Source organism: Doryrhamphus excisus, chromosome 13 (assembly GCF_030265055.1).
Source record: "Doryrhamphus excisus isolate RoL2022-K1 chromosome 13, RoL_Dexc_1.0, whole genome shotgun sequence".
NCBI lineage: Eukaryota > Metazoa > Chordata > Actinopteri > Syngnathiformes > Syngnathidae > Doryrhamphus > Doryrhamphus excisus.
In genome coordinates, this window is record NC_080478.1 from 14,792,497 (window position 1) to 14,817,671 (window position 25,175).

The window sequence follows — 25,175 nt, forward strand, 5'->3', positions numbered from 1 at the left end:
TGTGTATTTGTGCATACAGTAGTGTGACAAAGTGTTTTCCCCATTCCTGATGGTTTTTTTTGCACACTTAAATGTTTCAGATCCATATATAGTCTTCACACTTGACAGACGTTGCATGCCATTGACAGAAATCAGACTCACTTCCTTATAAACACAGTTTGACAACTCAGTGACAGGCGAAACGCAGCAACTGTATCAGTCACGTGATTTTTTTTCTTAAAGTGATAGGCGCACTGCTTCGTTCCACACATACGCCACCGCATAGACGTTTTGGACTGGTGGCTATCTAACGCGTTTGGGCAATGCTATCTCGAGCAGCTATTTTGATCAAATAACTTCAGTTTTTTCACTGTCGGTGTTTTACAGATTACTTTAAAGTGTGGAATAAACCCGGAATTGTTGGGGCTGTCAGCAAAAGGGGATTATTTACTCGGAGCGGATTGCAGCCATGATGGCGTCAAGCTACAACGCTAAGGAAGAGGACGGTCACCACTCAGGCCCTTCGAGTCATTGCGGCGCAGGAGCCGTGAAAAGTAAGAAGCCAGATAACACAGCATTTAAACAACAAAGACTACCTGCATGGCAGCCTATTTTGACGGCTGGCACCGTGCTTCCTGCTTTCTTCGTGATCGGCCTCATCTTCATCCCCATCGGCATCGGCCTGTATGTTACGTCGAATAATATCAAGGAGTTCGAGGTAGGGAAACGCTTACGTCATGTTTTAAATACACAAATAACGTTGCTTCGGAAACTTATATGCTTTATGTATTTTTGTATCTCGTCTTCAGATTGATTACACTGGTGTGGACATGTCAAGCCCGTGTTTCAGCTGTGCTAAAAACTACACTTGGAACAGCACAGCACCTTGTGTCTGTTCTGTTAACTTTACATTGGATCAGCCCTTCGAGGTAGGTCCGGTTCTTGCACCAGTCCTCCACCCTGAATGCACATCATGAATAATAAACATCTCCGTTCAGTATTGATTATGTTGCTTGGAGTGCCATTAAAGTACAATCAAAGCTATGTAGACAGTATGGGTGTCTCAAGATCTCGCGAGATTCAATCGTGTTCAAACGATATTTCCAGTTTAGATAAACTAACAAAACAGGGCAACCACAAATGCAGCATTGTTGTGATTTCCTTTCTGATAAAATATTGAGCAAAATTCAGGCTGAAATTTGAAAAAAAGTAGTGTATTTCAAAATCACAGCATAGCTATAGCATAGAAATGCAAGACACCACTGTGAAATATTGACCCATCCATCCATTTTCTACGCTGCTTGCCCTCACTAGGGTTGTGGGAGTATGCTGCAGCGTATCCCAGCAGACGTTGGGCGAGAGGCAGGGTGCACACACCCTGGACTGGAAGGCAGCCAATGGCAGAACTATATATATATATATATATATATATATATATATATATATATAGTATATGGCAGTAGTGGTGTGATTTACAGTACAACCAAACTAATATACTGGAAGAAAACAATCACAGGACTAAATCATGTAAAATGCACGAACGTTACGTTTTAAACAATTAAAAACAAAAAAAGAAAAAATAATACAATAAGAATGAAAAATTCACAATTCAGGGTTCTATGATCCCACTTGTGTCTTTGACAGCTCAACCCAGTTGTTAATAAAAACTATAAATATTATAGCCTTTACTGTCTATAACACCGTGTGTCCTCTCCCTATCCAGAGCAACGTCTTCATGTACTATGGCTTATCCAACTTCTATCAGAACCATAGACGCTATGTGAAATCCAGGGATGACAGCCAGCTCAATGGTGACCGTACAGCTTTGACGGTATATTTTAAAATCAGTTTTTATTTTTCCATAAAGTGATATCAACAAATGCTTTAAGTTAAGACTGATTGCCACTCACAGAATCCCAGCAAGGAATGCGAGCCTTATCGTACCAGCGAAGGACTGCCCATTGCTCCTTGTGGAGCCATCGCTAACAGCCTCTTTAATGGTAAGAACTGCAGATCTCATTCACATATTTATTGTCGCTAATAATATACAACTGATGTTAATTCTATTAATGACTTAAGATGAAAGAAATGTTACTCTTTTGCAGACTCTCTTGTTCTCTATCATATCGACTCCAATGGTACCAGAATCCAAATCCCTTTGGTAAAGAAGGGCATCGCTTGGTGGACAGACAAGCATGTGAAGTTCAGGAATCCTGGTGGAAACAGCAACCTCACTATTGCCTTTCAAGGTGATTCGACCTAACTGTGCCAACTTTTTTTATTTAATTTTTTAAATTTATTTATTTAAGACATCGATTCACTCATTTTCTATTGTGTGGAATTTGCATGTTCTGTCTGCCTCCCGGCTGCACGGTGACCGAGTGGTTAGCACACAGGCCTCACAGCTAGGAGACCCATGTTCGATTCCACCCTCGGGCATCTCTGTGTGGAGTTTGCATGTTCTCCCCGTGCATGCGTGTGTTTCCTCCCACATTCCAAAAACATGCTAGGTTAATTGGCGACTCCAAATTATCCATAGGTATGAATGTGAGTGTGAATGGTTGTTTGTCTATATGTGCCCTGTGATTGGCTGGCGACCAGTCCAGGGTGTACCCGCCTCTCGCCTGAAGACAGCGACCCTTGTGAGGATAAGCATAAGAAAATTGTTGTTAAAGCTCAGATAACTACAAGTCTGCACCAATTTTTTTAGATGTATATGTATTTTGACAATACCACTCTAGCCTTGCTCTCATCGTCATCCATGCATGTAAACACTGTGAAACAAGTACACAAGAGCGGACAAGCAGCAGTGTGCTGTGATCCGCCGGGAGAGAAAATAACACACACATTTAAACATTATGTTATAATATGGAGGGTGTGAGTAATGTCACGCTATACCAGAGGTATCACTGTGCAGCGCATTCTTCACGTTCCCCAACGCTGCGATCCTCTTAGAGACTATTTGGCTGTTGTTCATTCCCAGGCACCAACAAGCCAGTGAATTGGAGAAAACATGTATCTGAGCTGGATCTAGATGACGACGACAACAACGGCTTCATCAATGAGGACTTCATCGTGTGGATGCGCACAGCTGCCTTACCCACTTTCCGCAAGCTTTATAGGATCATCCAGAAGAAGTCCAGCTCAACCCCAACCCTCGCTAGCGGCAGATATGTCTTGGACATCACGTACAGTATCCTTTTCAACATGCAGCACATTTGGGTTTGTCTAGGGGAGCGTGGGTCTGTCCAAAGAGTTGTACGTGTCTAAGCCTGAACACTTCATACTCCACGTGGGAAGCAGGCTCAAACTAGCAAAAACTGCTACCAGTGCTGAGCTAGCATTGTCTAGAAATGGTGCATTTAGGTGCATCATGTACCTTCTCAGGTACAAGGTGCTGCTGCGCTCATGGACACTTAGAAATCAACAACAACTATCTGTATGGCAGCTGAAAGCTAGAGGCAGGAGCAGCATAAGGTGAGATGCTGGACGACAATTTGTGTTATTCCCAGTTCGGGAATGTCCATCTGCTCCTGGATGTGTATAAATAATCCTTCCCACAGGCCATGACACTCAAGGAAGTTGAGGATCCACGATTAGGATGACTTGACCAACCAAGAGTGGTTTTCCCTTGCTTCTCCACTTGCTACTCTCTTGTAGCCCTGGTAGGTAATGGCGGATGAAAGATGAGAAGCGATCTGCTGTGCCTTCTTCCTAAATTGCTACGGATAGATTGCTCGAGATAGAGATGAGTCGTGATGGCTCTTAAAGAGTGGGTTTTCTTTTTCATACCACTCTATTGTCTTATTCTTCATTTTGTTCTTCTATTTGGTCTCAGTTGACTATTTCTTTAACTTAAATGTCATCAGATTACCCTGTCCTCAGCTTTGATGGACGCAAGCGAATGATCTTGAGTACCATCTCCTGGATGGGAGGCAAGAACCCTTTCCTGGGTATCGCTTACATCACCGTGGGCTCCATTTGCTTCTTCCTGGGCGTGGTTCTGCTCATTATTCACCACAAATACGACTCCCGCAACAACAGTGCCGACATTCCAAACTAGCTCCTCCCTGCGACGTGTCCATTCCGGACTGCTCATCAGTTTTACCTTGAATACACTGGCCATCTGTAGATGTATGTTTATGCAAGAACGGCTTTGTTTGTCGTAAAGCTGTGTTTGAAGGCAAGAGACAATGCCTGAGTCTTGACTGCTTCAAGTTGGCTGCTGCGAATGTCATGTTTGGTTTTTATTTAAAAGAAGTTGTGCGCGTGTGTGTATGTATATATATATATATATATATCGCTATCAAGTATGTGTTATATGTTAGCACAGCTTTGCGAATGGCTTAATTATTGAAGGATGTCTATTGTATCCCAGATTTTGTTCATGTTTCTGTATTGTAAGATGTTCTGCTGATGAATGTACTAATATTACATTGACTTACCTTTCAGTTTTAGATGATCTTTTCTTCGGCTTGTCTTGTCCACCCTGGTAAGCATATTCTCATTTAAAAGTACTGTATGCCCTCCATATAATGACCAATTACATCTTATGTCTGATCTCTGACCACATTTTCTTGGTAGTGTAGCTTTTTTGTATGACCAACACTTTGACGATCCCATGACTCCGGGCTACTATCCTGGAAAGGAGCTAATATTTATTTTCCCAGTCAGTGTTGACCAAATGATTTGCACCTGAAAAGTGACTTTTTTTTTTTGGCTTTCCATTTTTTTGAAGCCACCCTGTAACAACATTGAGGCCCTTTTTTAAAGTTGAAATTGATGGGTTTTTATAAGGTCAATAGAAATTAAGGTCATAGAGAATTAAGAGCAATTAAATAATTTGGTCACTGTGTTTGGAATATTTTCTTGCAGGTACCTTTCAAATCATATACCACTATTTGTGTGTATTTGCGAGGAACGTGATGGAAACACTACCAGTCCAGGGTGTACCCCACCTCTTGCCCTCAGCTGGGATAGGCTCCAGCATACCCCCACCAAAGGGGGCTCATTATTAATATTCATAAGGAAAGTTACCTGATTGGATAATAGTGATTAGCAGCCAAACGGGTACAAGTACACTATAAATAGCTGCTTTTAAATATTTATTTTCAAATATACGCTTTATAATCACATTTGAACGCATGCTTGTGTGTCATTCAATGACACATTTTATGTCTATGCAGACAAAAACTGTATGGTTATGCAGTATCAGGTGTTTGCCAGCAGATGCCACTGTTGTACCTTTTTAAAAGACACTTCAAAAAACGCTTTTGAGGAACCCAAACTTAATTTGGTACATTATTCATACTGTGAACTTTGTTGGAGTTGCATAATTTCCACTCCCTTTATATTTATATATATATATATATATATATATATATATATATGAGTAATTCAATACAATAATTTAGTATGAAAATAATTGCTTTACTTTTTGTTTAACATGGATTGGTACTGCAAGAATGACTTCATTTACTGTTCAATTGAAATAACAGTAATAACGTCTTAGTCGCCCTCTTGGGATTTATAATTTGGATAAAATGTTCACTACCGAGGTCAAGAACATTCTGATTTAATGCCTGTCCACGCCTCTGTATTTTGGGGTTTGTTTTTTCCTTTGGTTTAAAACAATCCCCCAAAATATTCAAATGTACTGTAGGTGTAAATCTCGAACACGAGAGGGCGCCAAAGAACAACTAGTCATTTCGGTACAACGAGCAAAGAAAGTTCCCGAACTCCTATAACTAAACGGACATTTAAAAAATGTATAAATCCACCTGACAAACTATAAATGAATTAAAAATACTTAATTGGATCGTAGCAGTATTCATGTCCAAGAACATTTTACGCATTATGATAAGTAATGAATCAGACAAAGATTTTCATTTCCCACAGCAGACATTTGGACTCATCAGTTGACACATATCCAAATAAATAGTATGTAGTTGTTCGCACACCCCGCAGTGTCGTCTGGTCAACTGCTGTGAGGTCACATTGTCGCTGTAAGCTTTTTATAGAACCAGACCAATGGAATTTGAGAGGAAAATATCATTGTCAAGGAACTACTTGGTCCCAGCAGGGGGGATATACATCAACTCACAGATGGGGGGGTTCGTCAGAAAGCAAAATGATGGTAAATTGAGAGTTGGGAACTGCCCCCCCACCCCTATTAAGAAGCCGCTGGTGGAAAGATTCTTCCCACTTGGAAGGAAGCTTTTCCTCCTTGGACATCTGCTGGTGGAGTCTGCAGGAGCCAGAGAGGAGAGAAGGTGCAGAGGGGGAGGCTTCACACAAGATCATCCGATTTCTGATCGCTCCATCTTTTGGCTGCGTGATTAGGTGAGTTGTCCAACTTTACTTATTCATTAGTAGTCTATTGATTAACACGGTATTGCCATTTTTATGTCTAAACCTTTGGTTTTTTTGGTGGGGATTGTGTAGAGCTCTACAATCGTCCAATCAGTAAGCATATTTTTTAAACCGAATTTAACTGTTTTTGTGCATTGTCACATTTATTTTTTATGTCTATTTTTGAACTGGTTTAATTTTGCACAATTTTGTCATTGATTTGATGCCCCCAAAACCTGTGTTAAAGAACCCATATGTAACATTTCAATAACCTCTGTGGGTGGAAAAAGGTCATGTGGATGTAAAGTAATTGCAATTCATGCTATTTTGGATAAATTCAGGAAAATTAAAACTTTTTTAAATGTATAGCAAGTCATGTCTAATTTAATCTATAACTAGTTATACTATAAAAGTCAAAGATATGTTATGGAACAGTAAGTGTGTTAGGTATTTACCTGTAAAGTTTTCATGTAAATGTTATACAATTTTAGGTTCATCTTGAAATGTATTTGAAATATCCCCAACTTCTTGTAGTTAGTATATGACTATTGTTATTATAATTAGATAGAATAAGATAACAAAATGTAAGTCACTCCCAGGAAATCACTCCTCTGTCTTTAGATTGCTGAAACTTGTGTGGCCATTTAGCTTCCGCTGACTCCGCATAAGTCCGGAGCGTCCACATTTTTTCCACGGAGGGCCACATACTGAAAAACCAAAAAGGAAACAATGCAATATTTAATATTTTGATATATTTTCCATTTATATAGATGTAAACCAAAGCTATTGTGTTATTATTACATTAGTTATTTGTATCATTATGCCTTTTTGTGCTATTTACTCCCCACTTTTTTGTTTGTTTAATTTCTACAATAAAAAACGAGCCCCTGGCATAACAGCTGCCAAGCCTTCAAACTATTTAGCAGCTTATTAAATACATCCATTGCTTGCAATGCTCAGCCCCGCCACAGGAGCCGCTATTGCCTTGACTTAACCATGACCTTGTGTGTCCCATTCAGACTGATTGATGTCCTGCTGACCCCTGAGGGCCAAAAAAAAAAATGAAGACGGGGCTCTGTCTAGCCTCGGCTGCCTTGCTTGCAGCTCTGATATCCTCCATTGATGCTCAAGGTAAGCGAAGCACACCTGTCAATCATGTTAACTACACACACTTTCCCCCTATTTCTGTCTCTTTAGCTCATTCTCCTCTTTCACCAGTTATCTTCTTTTTATTTTCTGTTCCCGGGGATTAGCCCTTCATTGTAACAACACCAGTAATGATTATGTAATGATAAGTCAATAAAGTTGTGCTTATTCTATGTGTATGTTTGACTATGTGACTATTAGTCCTACTTGCATTTGTGGTGTATTTTTTATCAGATTCAAATGTCATGACTCATTAATAACCATCACCAGTTTATGTCCATTCATGCTGTCAGTAATATGGTTTTCACTGTTCGTAATATACGTTGGCAAGTAGTAGTAAACACATAACGTGAAATTGGTATCCATTTCCAATTTCTAATTAAATGTGTTAAAACAGCAGGGCATAAACTAGGACTTCATCAAATTTATGACTTAGTGTTTTGCTATTAAATCTCTTAGTTTTTGCTATTTTCCATGGCAACATGTGCTAAATCCTAACTAATTAGACACTGGAAAGAATGATTAGACATTTGTAAGTTATTATAATAGTGTTGAATCAGTACATCTGTGTTTTTAGGTCACTTATAATGAAGCTTTTTAAAAGTCAAAACAAAGAAGCATGATTTTTTCAGTGGGAAAAAAAAATTTTTTGAACATCACAGCTAATGCCTTGCTTCTATAAACGACACCATCTTTATTCTGTGTACCAGTGATGTGTTTTATAAATGTTTACTTTGTCGTATGCTATTAATGGTAACGCAAAAAGTGACTTTATATGCAAGGATCTGATCCAAAATCATGTCAAATATGGTATGGAAACCTTGTCATTTTTTCCCCCCATATAAAGCTGCCTGGCAGTGTGAGTGGAGTCTAAGCTCTCCTCTCACGTATCGCCACTGGAGGAATGGAAAGATGAAATAGGAGAATACCAAATGAGTCCTCAGACAGCACAAAGAGTCTTTCTAGGACTCCTTTGCAGGCATTTGTGAAAAATGCTGACTTGTAACACATATGGAAAGTTAATATGCAGTAATGTTTAATGTCAGCACATGTTACCCAATGACTTTGGCATTTTTCCTGCCTCTTTGGGAGGGTCTGTGTTCACCCCCCCCCTCTACTTGGTCTCCCCTTCTGGCGGTAGTGCAAACCAGGGTGGCTGTCTGCCTGGAGACTGAGGTTACTCAGAGAACAGTAGCCAGACACAGAGCGGGTGTCCTTTATTAAGATCTGATGGGACCACAAGATCCCACCAACAAACCCGAGACCACTATTAGTCCTCAAGTGTTTTTCAACTCTTAAGAAAATAAACTAACATGAACAAAGGTGGCAGGTCAATACTTGTCTAAATCATTTTCACCAGTTTTAGTTTGCCATTTCCCAAAGCCCACACACATATTCACACCTTTTATACCACGGTTGGAGCAGTGCACTCGTGGAGAAATCAATGGCGACACGGTCCGTCGGGGCTCCTTGAGTATATACGCCAGGTTGGTGATCCTCCCATCCAAGTTTTTACATTCTTAATGGGCTCCTGTTCGTCATCTGCCTCTGCATTCAGTGTGTTCCCAAAGCTATGGCTTCTTCCCTCAAAAAGTATATTTTTCAATGATATTCATGGCAAACCTCTTATTAACAGCTAGCACGCAGCCTAATGTAGGACTTCTATCATAATACATTTCTATGCATGCTTCCTTCCTACTCCCTTCTTGTGTTAGAATTTAGCTAAACACCACATCTTAACGGAAGTCACACTATTTGATTGAATGATTCCACACTTTGGCTGCACGGTGTACGAGTGGTTACACAACTTGGAAATCCAGGTTCGAATCCCCTGTGTGGAGTTTGCATGTTCTCCGGGTACTCCGGTTTCCTCACACATTCCAAATACATGCTAGGTTAATCGGCGACTCCAAATTGTCCATAGGTATGAATGTGAGTGTGAATGGTTGTTTGTCTGTATGTGCCCTGTGATTGGCTGGCAACCAGTCCAGGGTGTACCCCGCCTCTCGCCCAAACAAAGCTGGGATAGGCTCCAGCACCCCCGCGACCCTCGTGAGGAAAAAGCGGTAGAAAATGAATGAATGAATGAATGATTCCACACTTCGGCTGCATGGTGTGAGAGTGGTTCCACAGCTTGGAGATCTGGGTTCGAATCCCCTGTGTGGAGTTTGCATGTTCTCCGGGTACTCCGGTTTCCTCCCACATTCCAAAAAAATGCTAGGTTAATTGGCGACTCCAAATTGTCCATAGGTATGAATGTGAGTGTGAATGGTTGTTTGTCTATATGTGCCCTGTGATTGGCTGGCGACCAGTCCAGGGTGTACCCCGCCTCTCGCCCGAAGACAGCTGGGATAGGCTCCAGCATGCCCGCGATTCCACACTTCATCATCACACATCACATCAGTCATTAAGGACACACACCGTACTTTGATGAGCTAATTCATAGAGATGCATGCAAGTTTACATTCGCTTCCTTCTGTTAACATGGCTCTACATTATGGGCTGTCGGGCTGGCGGCTATAAGACGGAATATCATTCTAAAATATGTTTGTCACCTGTCTGTGTGGCCCCAACTGTACATGGAGAATCAAGTCCGTCAAAGTTGTTGATACAAACAACTTTCACATGTACATGATGCATGACCCAATGTATATGTTTTTTTTTTTGGAGGACTATTTTGCTGTGTATTGTTCACGTGAAAATCATCAGTGGAAAAAGTACACAAGAGTCTCTTGTGACATTGTGTATTCTTTTTAAAAGGTTTGCAATGGATGTGTGCCACTTGCTCTGAGAAGGCCTCTTGAACCTCCCAACCAACATAGAATATGTTTATATACTACATGTATATAAAACATATGGTGTTCAATTGTGTCAAGACTAGTATATGGCATCATGGATTCCATTGTATAATCAGTAACTTGCAGTGGAGTTGTGTTTTTGTCATGCTGAAATCAACTCCGTGGTTAAAGTGGTCGGGGCATGCACTGTGATGACTGCACCCAGCATGTTATTTGGATGGTTCACTCAATGTTTGCACTGCGGTAATGTTTTCGGTCGTGCACATGTTATGTATGCCAGTGCTTGAGTTGTTGGTCACCGTGGTCGGACAACTCAAACAAATGCCATTTTTTGCTCAGAAATGGCCTTTCACTCCTCTGGTATTGTTCCATATTCTCTACTTGTCACCCATCCACCCCATGGACATCAGTGCTTTGTTGTCTGTCCCCCAACAATGAAACAAGCCCACTTCAGTCATGAAGTGTTTGTCGTTGGGAATCAATGTGAATGCTTGACTGGATATGCCTTCTTCCATTTGATCAAAAATATCATTTCAAGCATACAAAAATTTCAATGATGTATTGTGATTTAACACTACTTCATCTTATTTACAGTGGAACCCCCCTCGGACTTGAACTTTAAGATTTTAAATGAGAACACAGTGGAAATGTCGTGGGCAAGGCCCTCGTCAAGGATAGATGGCTTCAGAATACAAGTGGTATCAGAGGCAGGTCAGTAAGGACACGGGCACGCAACATTTACATAAATGCGGATACTGCTACCTCACATCCTGTTTATTGCTTTTTCTTCATCCAGATGAACCTACCAGAGACTTTGCTCTTAATCCGTATGCCACAAGCACTTCAATCACTAACCTGACGCCTGATCTGGATTACTCTGTGTCCATTAACTCCTATTATGGATCAGAGGAGAGCATTCCCATCTTTGGTCAACTGACAAGTAAGTTTGGAATCTTGTTTTTTTTTTATTGATCTCCAATAGTATTGGACAACGGATATCACAGGCCAACAAATCAGATCATATTGATCGTTTAACATAGTTAAACAGTAGGACAGATACAGTTATACAACCATTTTTGGAAGACTGCAGGTGATGATTGAAGGTGAAGGTGCCTACGCAAGAATTTATAGATGAGCCAATAAGGCCTCTGGAACTGTCTATGAACCAGGAAGTAGTTTTATATCAAACCCAAATATGGCGTTGGCGGAACTTTATGCTCTGTTGTGTAACATTCAAGAGAAAGCAGAAGCAGCATGAAGAACATCCACTGCAAAGTTGATCAATTATTTAATTTTCATTTTGATTTAATTTCAATAATTATATTTTTAATATAAGAACTTAAGTCTTTTAACATGACAACTTTTTTCCTGTAATATTATGACTTTATTCACCTAATATTTTAAATTTATTCTTGTAAAATTACTTTTTTTTTAATGTTCTTGATGAATTATAATTTTATGAATGTGCCACAGGGCCGCACTTTAGATTTTCTCCATATTTGGGATTCTTTTGTCCCATGCTCTTTTAAAACAAATGTGATTTACGAAGTTCCATTTTCCCACAAAATATATGACAATGACATTGATGTCTTTCTCGAGTTTAAATCTGCCACTGTTTATGCGTAATACATCAAACATACATTATGTGTCCGTACGCAGCTGTTTCTGATTCTGTTGACTTCTTTTTTTACGATGTGTTGATTTTCTTGCCTTCTCCTGCTGTGAAAATAACGCACTTGGACCGGAGTGACAATGTGCACTGCTAAACATCCAAGTGCTCTTGTCTTTCAGTCCAATCCGGTAACGCCACCGGACGAGTCAGGAGACCACAGTCAGAAGACATCAGTGAGTAATTTTAGTCTATTGCCAACCAAAATATTTATGAGGCTGTTTTTTTTTTTTTTTCAAATATCTTGTCATAACGGTAGTATATTTTTCCCTTGGAATAATTTGGTCAGCGTTTACCTCGTGTTGGGTTGTCACCAGTAAGCGTACAGCGTTCCTGACAGTGACTGAGAAAGCAAGCATTGACTTCTTTAATTAAAAGCAGTCTCCAAAAAGGGAAAAGGAATCTTCAAGTCAGGATACAAGGTTTCTTTTGTGCTTCATGCAGCCGGAGAGAGCATGAAGGGGAGGGTTACCCAGCAATGACATGTTCATTGTACCCCGTAGAAACAAGCACCGTCTGACAAAGTACATCATAGGGATTTAAACATCTTAAACATCCGCCGGCCCCCACCTGTTAAGTCTTCTGGAAACTACTTCCAGATTTCAATTTGCCCTTGTTCATGGCCAAGCACTCACACAATTTTTACACAATCTATAGAGCAGCTACACACAATAACCCGCACAGAAAACTTTGTAGCTCTTCCAGAATCTGCACCTATTCCAGCTGTATTTCCTTTGATTTGTGCTTCCTGCCAAAACGGTCTGTTTTAATTTATTCCACCCATAGCCTGCCTCCGAGCATGCCCAAAGTGCTTCCTAACTACGAACCATATAAGGAAGTTCACCCCTGTGTGTCATCACCAAGAGGCGGTTTTACCACGCCCTCTGAAACTGAGTGTTTTGACCCATCCCAAACTTCTTTCAGGGCTCACTTCCAAATACGCAAACCTCGTTATATGAAACTTTGGCATCGTTTAACACGAGAATTCAACATTGTGACTACATTTATAGGTCAGAAAAGTGGAAAAAGCATAATAGGTCCCCTTTAAATATTTAGTCTACAGAGCTGCTTCAGAGTTTAATGACTGCACCAAAACCAAGCCTTTGACACACTCCATTCCTTTGGTTTGGAGTTCTTCCACATAGGAAGAAAAGGTCATTTTTACTCCCATTAGGCTCCAAATTTCCAAATGTGACATAATAAAACTTCTATTTCTGAACCATTTTTTCTCTTTGTCTCTACAGAGTGTTCGATCAGTGCGATCGCAGATTTGGTGTTCCTGGTGGACGGCTCATGGAGCGTAGGTAGAGAGAATTTTAAGCACATCCGTAGTTTTATTGCCGGTTTGGCTGGCGCCTTTGATATTGGCGAGGACAAAACTCGAGTGGCAGTGGTACAATACAGCACGGACACTCGAACAGAGTTCCCCCTCACACGTTACACCAGGAGAGGTGACCTGCTTCAAGCCATCAACTCACTGCCATATAAGGGAGGAAATACCATGACAGGTATGGAGCTGGTTAATTCTATGTTTTACATATGAATTATCCAAAATAAATATATCAATATGCTTCTGTCTTTAGGTGATGCTATTGATTACTTGCTGCAAAACATCTTTACGGAAGAAGCTGGTTCCAGGAAAGGTTTTCCAAAGATAGCCATGATTATCACTGATGGAAAATCCCAAGATCCAGTGGAGGAATATGCTAAAAGACTCAGGAACATCGGAGTGGAAATATTTGTCCTAGGTATGTTTTTTTATTTTATTTTGCTCTCCCATGTGGCCTATTGGAAACCTTTTGGACTTTCCACTGAATCTTCATTATAAGATGCCTGTCATAAACGCTCCACTAAAACCAGAGCACCACATCTGAGTTAACAGTTTTGTACTTTTTATTTTCCATCTCAGGTATTAAAGGAGCAGATGAGGATGAGCTCAGAGAAATGGCCTCCACTCCGTACGGCAAACATGTGTACAATGTGCCCAACTTTGATAGGATCCAAGAGGTCCAGAGAAAGATCATCTCTGAGGTGTGCTCGGGTGTTGATGAACAGCTCAGCGTAATCGTCAGCGGTGAAGAACGTAGGTCCAACATGACGCTTATAAGACACATTAATTCTTTCTGGACTGGAAAATGTCTTTTACGGCACAATTTCTTGTTTTCTTTCTTTGCTGTCTTACATCAGTGGTGGAACCAGCGTACAACTTGCAGGTCACAGAAATGGCATCCAAGTCGATGAGAGTTACGTGGGATCCCTCCCCAGGAGAGGTGACGGGCTACAAGCTTGTCCTTATTCCCATGTTGCCTGGCATGAAGCGGCAAGAGTTGTACATTGGCGCTACACAGACGTCCATCATTGTCCGTGACCTCTCTCCCGAGACTGAATATGAGATAAGCTTGTATGCCCTAAAGGGTCTGACGCCCAGTGAACCCATCATGGCTATGGAGAAGACTCAGCCTGTGAAGGTGACAACAGGTGAGGGGATTTATTGGTGTGATTTGTTGTCATCGCTGTAGTGTTGCTTTTTGTGGTTTAACTCCAGCGTGTGTTTCATTCTAGAATGTTCTCTGGGTGTGGATGTTCAAGCTGACGTGGTTCTACTTGTGGACGGTTCTTACAGTATTGGATTACAAAACTTTGCCAAAGTTCGTGCCTTTTTGGAGGTACTGGTCCATTCGTTCGACATCGGACCCAACAAGGTCCAGATAAGTTTGGTCCAGTACAGTCGAGATCCTCACACTGAGTTCGCTCTCAACACCCACCATGACATTAATGCTGTTGTCAAAGCTGTGCGTACCTTCCCTTACCGTGGAGGCTCCACCAACACCGGCAGGGCCATGGCCTACGTCAGGGACAAAATCTTTATCACTTCACGTGGAGCAAGAGAAAATGTACCTCGTGTTATGGTGTTGATCACAGACGGAAAGTCATCCGACTCTTTTAAGGACGCGGCAACCAATTTGAGGAATAGCGATGTGGAGATCTTTGCCGTTGGTGTGAAAGATGCAGTGAGATCAGAGCTGGAGGCTATTGCCAATCCTCCTTCCGAAACTCATGTCTACGAGGTAGAGGACTTTGATGCCTTCCAGAGGATCTCCAAAGAACTTACCCAGTCCATCTGTTTGCGGATCGAACAGGAGTTGCTCAAAATCAAAAAGAAGAGTAAGTAGCAGGACAAATTATCTCAACCAACCACTTTCATGTAAAGTATACTAGAACTTCAGAACTCCACAACTACAATAATTAAAGAATGCAGCCATGCTTGGCGACTTCATTTTCTAAACCTTTCAAGCTGAACATACAAAACATCATTGTTCATTCTTGGCAGTAATTAAGGGTTTAATTCTGAAGATAAAATCGGTCGATTGCATGGAGGCCCACAAATCATCACACCGACTGACTGATTTTGGTGTTTAATAATGTCATCATTTTATTTTTGTAGGTCTGCTTCCACCTACCGATTTGCAATTCTCTGAGATTACCTCACGTAGCTTCCGTACTACGTGGACCGCCCCTGCTGCCTATGTCTTGTCTTACCTGGTCCGATTCCGTAAGTCCGAAGACATCACCGGGGACTACGTTACCCTGGCGGTACCCAGTGATACCACCACCGCTGTTCTGCCTCATCTTTTCCCTCTCACGCCATATGAGGTCAACGTCTTTGCTCAGTACGACAAAGGGGATAGTTTTCCTCTGACCGGTGAAGAAACCACTCTTGAAGGTGAGACATTGTACAGATTTATCAACTTAATTTGTGTGGTTTTGGGAAGTTCTTCATACTCCAGCTGACTGAACTTCTGCTATGATATTCTGTGTTGTTTCAGAAAAAGGCAGAGTGCGGAACCTCCGAGTTACTGAGGAGACGACCAACAGTTTCAGGGTGTCTTGGCAAGCTGCCCCAGGTTCGGTTATCAGATACCGTCTATCCTATATTCCACTTAGTGGTGCTGGGGAAATACTGGAAGCCCAAACTATTGGAGATGAGACTACCATAGTGCTGCAAGAGCTTTTCCCCATTACCACCTACCGTGTGTCTGTATCTGCCGAGTACATCACAGGCATGGGGGATGAGATGCAAATAGATGGCACCACCAAAGAAGGTGAGGCCATACAAGTAAAATCGAAAAATATAAAGACCTATCGTCCTTAATGAATACTAATTATAGGCTCTTCTGTTTGCCCTCAGTCATTGGCTCACCTCGTAACCTTCGGGTGTTTGATGAAACCATCAATACCATGAGACTGACATGGGAGGCTGCTCCAGGAAATGTCCTCCAGTACAATATTGTCTATAAACCAGCCGAAGGCGGTGAGAGGAGTGAGGTATCCATTAGGGGAGATACCACCCAGGCTTTGCTTCAGAACCTCCAACCAGATACCGAGTATGAGTTGTTTGTCAGCGCTCGCTATACTTCTGCTATTGGCGATCCTCTTCTGGGCACGGGGAGAACATTAGAAGGTAAGAAACACATTTATGTCTCTGCATGTGTAACAATGTGACAATTGACTCAGCAACTAGAATGCTAAATTGGTAGCTCGGCAAGTGACGGTGAATAAGTATGAAGTTGGACTTTTTAAGTTGTTAGAGCTGTGATTGTGATCTATGATAGAGGAGGAAAAAGTTCGGAATGTGGTACTTGACGTAATTCTTTTGGCACAGACTGTAAGCTTGATGGAAATTGGGGTGGGGGCGTACTTGTAAAGCTGGAAACTGTGAATGGTGTAGAGTCGAGAGCCTGTACAGTGATCCTATTGCATGCGTCGTCTGGTCATTGTTCCCGATGTCACACACTATACGTGTATTTGCGTTAATCGAATCATGCAGTTTAATATAGTGCACATGGACAATGTTTGAGCTGCAATTGAGGCAAGTCCCAGAGGACTGTGAGGTCAGTGCATCATCACATCAGAATGGGAGGGGACGAGGGGCTCAACAAACAACAAGTAAAGTACTGTGTCCAAGAAGTAGTGGGAATTTAAATTGTAGTGAGAATGACCTTTAATTTAACATTAGTTTGCTTTACTGTGGTAGACATGAAGTGACGAGATTTGTTTATGGATTTATATACAAGAAGATCACACACACATTGAGATTATCAGGCTTCAGCTATGATGAACACCATAGGTCATTCCTTGACCAACCATTGCATCAATAATGATATAACTCCATTTTCCTAGACAACACAGTCACGCTGTTTCAACCCTACCCCAGCTGTGGGTGTGGTATGTTTTTTACTGAAACACTTTGTCAATGTTTCAAGGCCAGCTAAATTCCTCTTTAAGTCTTCCTTTTAACCCACTCCGACCAAAATCCCGTTGCATGTGCAGGCACTATGCACTGTGGTTGGTCAGCTGTACCATAGGAAAAGACCTGGATGACAAAGCACTCCCATAAGCCATTATGGTCTCAGCACACTATGAACACTGATCTCGTTGTCTTCAGAGGTCACTAAATTTGAGTGACCCCCGCCTGTGAAGTCTGTGTAGGTGGGTTACACAATGCGATTCCTTGTGGCTAACCCCTTGGGATAGCAACCAAAACACAAACCATGAGGTAGACAGAATTGTTCCAATGAAATGTCTGAAAAGGGTGCACTCACCAGGTGCACAGAAAACCCCTTAGATGAAACATGGTTATTATAAACAAACACATGATTATTTTCGTATGAAAAGCGTGTTCTGTCCATTTTGGAAGATGTTGCCCAAGGAAACATTGGAAATGTGCAGGAGCTGTCTCCGGGGTGGGGCAAAGGACATGAAAGGTCCTGAGAGAGTGAAAATGAAAAAAAAAACAAAAAAAAACGCATATTCAGAAAATAGTTGAGACTGGATTTTTGGATTGAGGGCTCAGCCGCCTGTATTCAGGCCCAATGGTCATTATCAAGTTTTTTTTCAATGGTGTGGGCTTCAATGCTGGAGCCTATGCCAGCTGTATTCGGGCGAGAGGCGGGGTACACCCTGGACTGGTTGCCAGCCAATCACAGGGCACATATAGACAAACAACCATTCACACTCTCATTCATACCTATGGACAATTTGGAGTCACCAATTAACCTAGCATGTTTTTGGAATGTGGGAGGAAACCGGAGTACCCTAGCCGTTTGGCCAGCATGCTAACCACTCGTCCACTGTGCAGCCTTGGGTTATTTAATTTATATTAATTATATTTTGTCCTTACTTTAGTTTTAATCTTAATCATCTTCATGCTATGATAGTCTGTTTCCGAGACTGTAGAGGATGTTTTCTCCACTGATAGCCCCTTTTGGAAAATCACATATTTTCATCTCAGTTTTGTAGAGGAGTGAACCAAGTGAAATAAAGTCAAATGAAACTTTCAACCAAGAGAAAGTGAAAAACGAGCAAGTCTGAACTCGGTGCTTGTGATTAGTAGACAGCTCAGTGGCCTAATGGTATTTAAAATAATTTAGGTAATTAGATGGTACGGGTGCTGTTTTGTGGATGCTGTTTTTTTGTGTAATATGCTTTAAGCACTCATGAAGGTTATGTCACGACATGCTATATCACATCTTCATTTGTGTCGAAACGACTTTTATTAATGCCGGCAAGGCTTTAGTGTACATTTGTGATCAGTTCAATGGTTTAATTTAGTCAGTAAGATGTACAACAAGGAATTGTATTGTATGTATACAGCGCTGTTGAGAATCAATTGCATGATTTGATTGCAATAACTTGGAGGTAAAGCCTTTCACAAAATGTAGAGTGGGGAAAAAAAAGTCAGATTTAGCTTATGCTAAATCTGTGAACCATGTGTTTCATGCATGCATGCTTTCCCTTATGGAGTGGCCCCTTCACTTGTGTGCAAAAGCTGAAAAGTGGGCCAGTGTCTGCAAATGTCATCAATCCCGTGCTCCCTTCCTACGCCCACGGTTCCCACACATCCGGAAGAGTCAGTCAAGTTCAGTCTGGTTGATCGTCTAGCTATAGTATAAGTGACCTTGTCTTTTTTTTTATTGTCCTCCGAACTCTGGAACGAGTCATTTCTGAACTTTCCTCTCAAGGTGAAGATCACTGTTTGGAAGGAACACCTTCTGATTTTATTTCTGTTCAGATGACTCTCCAGGTCTTCAGTAATGGATGGATGGGATGCTGAGAAGGAGTCATATATTAGACACAGTGGCCACATCTACTACTTAAGTCACACATATTTAACATAAAAAAAAACATTTTCTGTGAGATTTGATGAATACGGTTCTAAAGACCACCCAGCTCATGAAGGGGTGATCGCGTTTGAACAATTATTCAAGGGCGTGTGGTTGTTTATGCTTGAAAATGTCTCATCCAGGCAGGAGCTTTAAGAGTCTTAACATGGGCTCATCCCTCTTTTGGAGCTGACTGCTCATCATGAAACACCACCAACAAATTCCCCAAGCTGTAAAAAGAGTGAGGACATGAGGTAGTGCAACATCTGCAATTGTAGAAAACACACTTCTGTGGCTTGTGTTCTCTGTTTCAATGGAAAATTAAAGTGCTGCAGGGAGCAGTGCAGAGGATATGCAATTTGTGATTAGTTTAGCAGAATTTTCCAACAGCCTTTGATTGTAAAAGGAGAAGATCATGGTGTAGGACAGCTCCTGCGGGGTTCAGACAGATGAGTGATGGTGTTTTTTTTGTTTGGATTACATCTTGAGTAGTCACATACAATTTCACTCAGTGGCTGTTTAAATCACTTTTATGTACTTTACCACTCCATCCGTAATTCATTTTCATAAAGGATTCATTCGTATATTTTCCCAATTTATCCACAGAACTTGGCTCACCCAGAGACCTGGTGACGAAAGACCCTACAGACACCAATTTTGTTGTGTCTTGGGTTGCGGCTCCTGGTAAAGTGCGTCAGTACCGGATCACCTGGAGGTCTTTGTTCACTGAGGAGTCAGGAGAGAAGAGAATTCAGGGAGATCTCACATCCACGCTTCTGGATGGTCTCACCCCAGAGACACGTTATGAAGTGTCTGTGTATGCCGTTTACGGTCATGGTGAAGGCCGGCCATTGGTTGGAGAGGAAACCACAGATAGTAAGTTCATTATTATGTTTTTATTTGCTCTTCTTCGTTTTTGCCTCTTCTTTGTTTCTCAAATTCCTACTTGCAACAAACTTGGAGATACATTTCTGTCTTAATTCAAGCTCTGCAGTAGAATGAATAACTAAGACTTCAAGGTGTCAGCATTGAGTTGAGTCCATCAGGACAGCCACGCATGCTGCTTATTTTTCCAAAGGTGCATGGGAAACACAAGCTGTTAAGCAGACATTTCAAACACTTTCTGAACAGGGTCTCCATTTTCCATCTGACTCTCCAGTCATCTCTTTAACCACAAATGTTTTTTTGTTTTTCTTCCTTGCAGTCTCAGCTGCTGGCAAAATGATCGTTGTCTCCGAGGAGACAGAGAGGAGCATGAAGGTGACATGGCAGCCGGCACCTGGAAATGTGGTCAACTACCGCATTACTTATAAACCGCAGTCAGGAGGGCGCCAGCTGGCGGCGAAGGTGGCCGGTGGCAATACCACCACCGTGCTGAGACGCCTCACTCCACTCACCACCTATGACGTCACTGTTGTTCCGGTGTACCGATTTGGAGAGGGCAAAGCAAGGCTAGGCGTGGGAACAACATGTACGTAAATCACGTGGACCTGATTACCATGGCACAGATGTTTTGGTTTTTTTCTGCATGTCACTCACAACAATGCATTATTCGTAACGAATATCCGGCTCATCCCAAGTAAAAGTCATGTTAAGTTCATTACTCATTTAATTCAACATTTATATGTACTTCTCTTAATTTTATGCTTGAAAAAGTCACGTTTTTTTTGTCTGACCTTTTGAAATGAATCAAAGGGGACCTATTATGCTAATTTCCGGCACTTTGTATTGAGTTGTGGACTCCTATAGAGCAGCTAGCACAGAAAGCTTTCCAGATCTTCCAGATTCTGCACCTCTTTCTGCAGTGTTTCCATCGACTTCCTGCTTCTGACCCAAACTGTCTTTTTAATTTACTCCGACCTACCTCTAAGTACACCCACTCCGCTGTGATTTGTTACTCTCCCAAGCGCTCTTGAGGACTTCCGGATACGTAGGTCCATCTGCAATTCGTATAAGGAACTTCGGATCATGTTGAACTCCGTGCAGAGCCATCCAAAATTTCTTTCAGGGCTCACTTCCAAATGCGGAAACCTCATTCTCTGACGCTTTGGCATCGTTTAACACGAGAATACAACATTGTAACAACATTTATGTTAGCTAAGAGGAAAAAGCACAATAATGACAGCCCTTTAATGACAAAAACCAAGGTTCCAATCACCACATTATACCATGCAAGAATAAAAATCAAATAAGATAAAATCATTCATATTTCTCTCTCTCTGCCAGTGACACCCTACAAAGGTCCCAGGAATCTTCAGACCTCTGAGCCAACAAAGACCAGTTTCCGTGTAACTTGGGACCATGCACCGGGAGACGTTAAGGGTTACAAGGTCATCTTCCATCCCGTGGAGGATGATATTGACCTGGGAGAGCTTCTCGTTGGCCCCTATGACAACACTGTGGTACTGGAGGAGTTAAGGTATATCTACTGTATAGTACAGTTAGTTTATCAAGGGTTTTGAAGTATGTGATGTAGTACATTAAAATGCTCATTCTTTGTGTTTATAGAGCTGATACCAAATACACCGTGAATGTGTTTGGGATGTTTGAGGGAGGAGAGAGTATGCCATTGGCCGGAGAAGAGAAAACCACACTTACAAGTGGACCCGAGCCACCTCCTTTTGAAGTACCAGGTAACTTTACCGAATAATCCCAATACGTCATACAGTGAAATTGTAGTAGCACATAAATCTGCTCTCTACAGTGAGCAACTGTGGGACTCCACCTTTTCCAGTCCAAAAGTGTAGACTGCATGTGTACATATTTCATTCTTGTCAGTTTAAAAGTGTTTTACTATTCTCTGAGTCAGAGTGCAGCATGAGAAGAAGAAAAATGTTGTGTTTTTTTTTGAAGGAGCATGGAAGGTCAGCTTGACTGGGTCATTCCTAATAAGGAGACCCGATAAAGAGCCCACTTGAAAGAGTCACTTTTTATTTGTCTGTTTGTTGTTGGGTTGTAGGATTTATTTATTTCTCGGCGGGGGTGGGAATGTGTGTAAATCAAATGTAACCTGTGTTCAGTTGCAGACAGTGGCAGTTAGTGCAACATCTGCAGCTTTCCGAGGATTCCTGTGTATAGGTGGAAAACAACATTCAAATGTTACCTGGCTGCTCAGGAGGGCATGGGAGTTCCTCCTGCCTTTGATATGTCATGGGCCATTATGGTTTTATTCTCCTGATTTGCCTCAGGGATGATCACAGATGCCAAAAACCGCAGCCAACAGAGACACTGCCCTGACATGCAACCAGACAAGAGGACAATAATTACAACACCTGGAAAATAAATGTTCCCTGATAAAAATTCCTCAGAAAAGGATGAAAGAAATATTGTGCACTTTTATTATCTGCTTGTGGAGATATTTGTCATGCATTTTGCCGATTGTTTGGAATTGTTTTCAATGTGTACTCTTATTTCCTTCTGTTCTTTACTACTTCCACATCTTATAGCACCTTTGACATGATCATATTTCCACACTTAACATTGTGAAAACCTGACATATGACCATGGAATTGCATCTCCTCCAATGAAGACACTGAACCCTTTGCTCTCTCAGAGGTGATGTGTAAGACCAGTGCACAGGCTGACATTGTGCTACTGGTGGATGGCTCCTGGAGTATCGGACGCCTCAACTTCAAGACAATTCGTTCCTTCATTGCTCGCATGGTGGGAGTCTTTGACATCGGCCCCAAAAGGGTTCAGATTGGTGAGATTATCCAGAAGTTTAAGATTGATGTAGAAATTTTGTGTGTATTTGTCCAACAAACGTTTGATATCTATTCAGGTCTTGCTCAGTACAGTGGAGATCCAAAGACTGAATGGCATTTGGATGCTCACAAAACCCGGGAATCCCTTCTGGATGCTATCGCTAACTTGCCTTACAAGGGTGGAAACACCATGACTGGTAATTTTTTTCATTTCAATAGGACGCACAAAATATTTCTGCCTACAGCCCTAAAATATCCACACCTTCCGTGCAGGTCTGGCTTTGAACTACCTGCTCCAGAACAATTTCAAAGAAAATGTTGGCATGCGGCCTAATGCTCGTAAAATTGGTGTGTTGATCACTGATGGCAAGTCTCAGGATGATGTCATTGTCAACTCCATGAGGCTGCGTGACGACGGCATCGAGCTGTATGCCATCGGTAAGCATTAAAGTTGTTGTAAAGAAAAGTCTACAATGATCACTGAGCTCTGATTTATTATCCAGGCGTAAAGAACGCTGATGAGAATGAGTTGAGGTCCATTGCTACGGATCCAGATGATATTCACATGTACAATGTAGCAGACTTCTCCTTCCTGCTAGACATTGTGGACAGCTTGACTGACAACCTTTGCAACAGCGTCAAGGGACCAGGTGTGTATCAGTTGTCTTCATCATCTTCTTCCATTGTCAGGCCCTGTAAATGCATGTGTCCGGGTCTATGGAAGGACTGGACTAAGCACAACATTTTATGTGGGTCTTTATTCCTGACTGGACATGGAATGTTCAGCATTAACAACAATAAGACTGAGTTTGGCAAGCGAAGGTGAATACTGCTATTTGCTTTCTTCTGTCCCTAGTACTGAATATTGGTCCTACTAGGTGGCGGGTATCCTGACTTGCACCAACAACCAAAAACTACACTTCCAGAAAACATAGAAAAGATTATTAAACACAGTAAAAAGTAGTGGCTTGCTAAAAAAAGCAAATATTAAAAAATCTATGAAAACTTTCCTTCGCCACATACGAATCAGCGTAATATTATACATTACAGGCAGATTAAATTAACTTCTGCCAGTGTGTTCAACAGTAGCTGTTACACACTTGGCAAGTAACACATCACCTCTCCCCTCTAAATAGTATTCAACAACATATTTGTTAATTGCAGAGTCACATGACACACATAATAAAAAAAAAAAAAAACACGGCAACTTTAGGACACTCACGCTGCACTGCTGCTCAGCACGTCCCTCCCCCTGGCCAATATTGCTATTGTTAGCACACAACCTTTTCTGTGTAAACGTCGTCAACGTAAAATGTTATCCACCGATATATATTGCCCCATCCATGAAATTTCAATGTATTATTTTGAGTTTATGAGTCATTTTAAACTTACATTAGTGTTTACAGCGATTTTCCCCAAGACAATCCCAAGCTCTTGTGCTAGCCACCTTATCGGCTTTACTTCCTGATCTCGCGGTAGCCCCACTACGTACTCTCGCAAGATTCCCCCCCAGCACCGCTTTGCTCTTAAAGCAACAGTACTATTTTGAGGGCAGCACAATATCAGTTCACATGGCTACATGCATAAAAACACACTTTTGTCCATGTAATGTAGTTGGCTCAATATTGAGTCTAAACTAGCTGAAGCAGAACACAAGCCCAACTATTAGTGATAAATGTAAATCCATATTTTTATTCCTTCAAAAATATGTTTCTGCCTCCCTGGAATGGGGAAAATTGCACACATCTTAATCAAATTAAAGTGCTAGGAAGGCTCTGCTCTGTGGAGGTTGTGGTTTTCCTTTTTATGAGAATTTGCAGGTGGTAAAACAAATGTTCGGAAACAACCAGGCATCCTTTTTGCACACCTATCATGCTGACCGTGATGATTTGTTTTGTACTTTCCGTCCGCAAAAGGAGGTGCGCCCGATGCACCGACTAATCTGGTAACATCTGAGGTGACTCACAATTCTTTCCGAGCCACATGGACTGCCCCTGAGGACCCAGTGGAAAGATTCCGTGTGCAATATGTGTCTGAATCAGGAGTCCCACAACAGGTAACTACACAACTGAGCATCACATCACAAACATCTCAATTAAACATCAGTCACAGGACAGCCCTAGTTGTCATATAATAGCTGTAATGTGCTCTCCTCACCAGTAACAAGAACATGCCAAAACAAATGTACACCATCTTCTAACCTTATGTGTTATTAGGTGCTTGTGGATGGCACTCAGACCACAGTGGTTCTCCAGCAGCTCAGCCCTTTGACTGAGTACCTAGTGAACGTCTACTCTGTGGTGGGCGAAGAGGTCAGCGAACCACTGAAAGGAGTCGAGACCACATGTAGGTTTTGGTTTACTAC

The 25,175-nt window shown here is 41.6% G+C and overlaps 2 protein-coding genes across 6 annotated transcripts in view; both read left to right on the forward strand.

The window, feature by feature from the left end:
- Window positions 1-223: 223 nt before the first annotated feature.
- Window positions 224-4,430, forward strand: LOC131140098 (cell cycle control protein 50A-like). Its single transcript, XM_058090220.1, has 7 exons — window positions 224-697; window positions 789-908; window positions 1,703-1,810; window positions 1,892-1,979; window positions 2,085-2,228; window positions 2,963-3,172; window positions 3,849-4,430. The coding sequence occupies exons 1-7, from the start codon at window positions 449-451 to the stop codon at window positions 4,040-4,042; spliced, it is 1,113 nt and encodes a 370-aa protein (XP_057946203.1). The 5' UTR covers window positions 224-448; the 3' UTR covers window positions 4,043-4,430.
- Window positions 4,431-4,991: 561 nt separating this feature from the next.
- Window positions 4,992-25,175, forward strand: part of col12a1a (collagen, type XII, alpha 1a) — a 51,864-nt gene continuing 31,680 nt past the window's right edge. For 4 of the 5 annotated variants that reach the window (XM_058090210.1, XM_058090211.1, XM_058090212.1 and 1 more), the window contains exons 1-23: window positions 4,992-6,321; window positions 7,350-7,461; window positions 10,869-10,985; window positions 11,071-11,214; window positions 12,066-12,119; window positions 13,188-13,451; window positions 13,527-13,691; window positions 13,853-14,026; window positions 14,131-14,421; window positions 14,506-15,108; window positions 15,389-15,667; window positions 15,771-16,046; window positions 16,133-16,405; window positions 19,713-19,982; window positions 20,311-20,577; window positions 21,333-21,525; window positions 21,615-21,739; window positions 22,660-22,809; window positions 22,888-23,007; window positions 23,084-23,248; window positions 23,314-23,460; window positions 24,727-24,866; window positions 25,027-25,156. In XM_058090210.1, the coding sequence (XP_057946193.1) occupies window positions 7,392-7,461; window positions 10,869-10,985; window positions 11,071-11,214; window positions 12,066-12,119; window positions 13,188-13,451; window positions 13,527-13,691; window positions 13,853-14,026; window positions 14,131-14,421; window positions 14,506-15,108; window positions 15,389-15,667; window positions 15,771-16,046; window positions 16,133-16,405; window positions 19,713-19,982; window positions 20,311-20,577; window positions 21,333-21,525; window positions 21,615-21,739; window positions 22,660-22,809; window positions 22,888-23,007; window positions 23,084-23,248; window positions 23,314-23,460; window positions 24,727-24,866; window positions 25,027-25,156 (4,417 nt within the window). In that variant the 5' untranslated portion in view covers window positions 4,992-6,321; window positions 7,350-7,391. The remainder of the gene's footprint in view (window positions 6,322-7,349; window positions 7,462-10,868; window positions 10,986-11,070; window positions 11,215-12,065; window positions 12,120-13,187; window positions 13,452-13,526; window positions 13,692-13,852; window positions 14,027-14,130; window positions 14,422-14,505; window positions 15,109-15,388; window positions 15,668-15,770; window positions 16,047-16,132; window positions 16,406-19,712; window positions 19,983-20,310; window positions 20,578-21,332; window positions 21,526-21,614; window positions 21,740-22,659; window positions 22,810-22,887; window positions 23,008-23,083; window positions 23,249-23,313; window positions 23,461-24,726; window positions 24,867-25,026; window positions 25,157-25,175) is intronic. The other variant, XM_058090215.1, reaches the window with a different exon arrangement.

Coding starts and splice junctions, on each gene's coding strand:
- LOC131140098 (XM_058090220.1), top strand. CDS start 449: ATGATGGCGTCAAGCTACAACGCTAAGGAAGAGGACGGTCACCACTCA. Junction 698..788: donor ATAATATCAAGGAGTTCGAG/GTAGGGAAACGC, acceptor TCTCGTCTTCAG/ATTGATTACACTGGTGTGGA. Junction 1,980..2,084: donor CGCTAACAGCCTCTTTAATG/GTAAGAACTGCA, acceptor ACTCTTTTGCAG/ACTCTCTTGTTCTCTATCAT.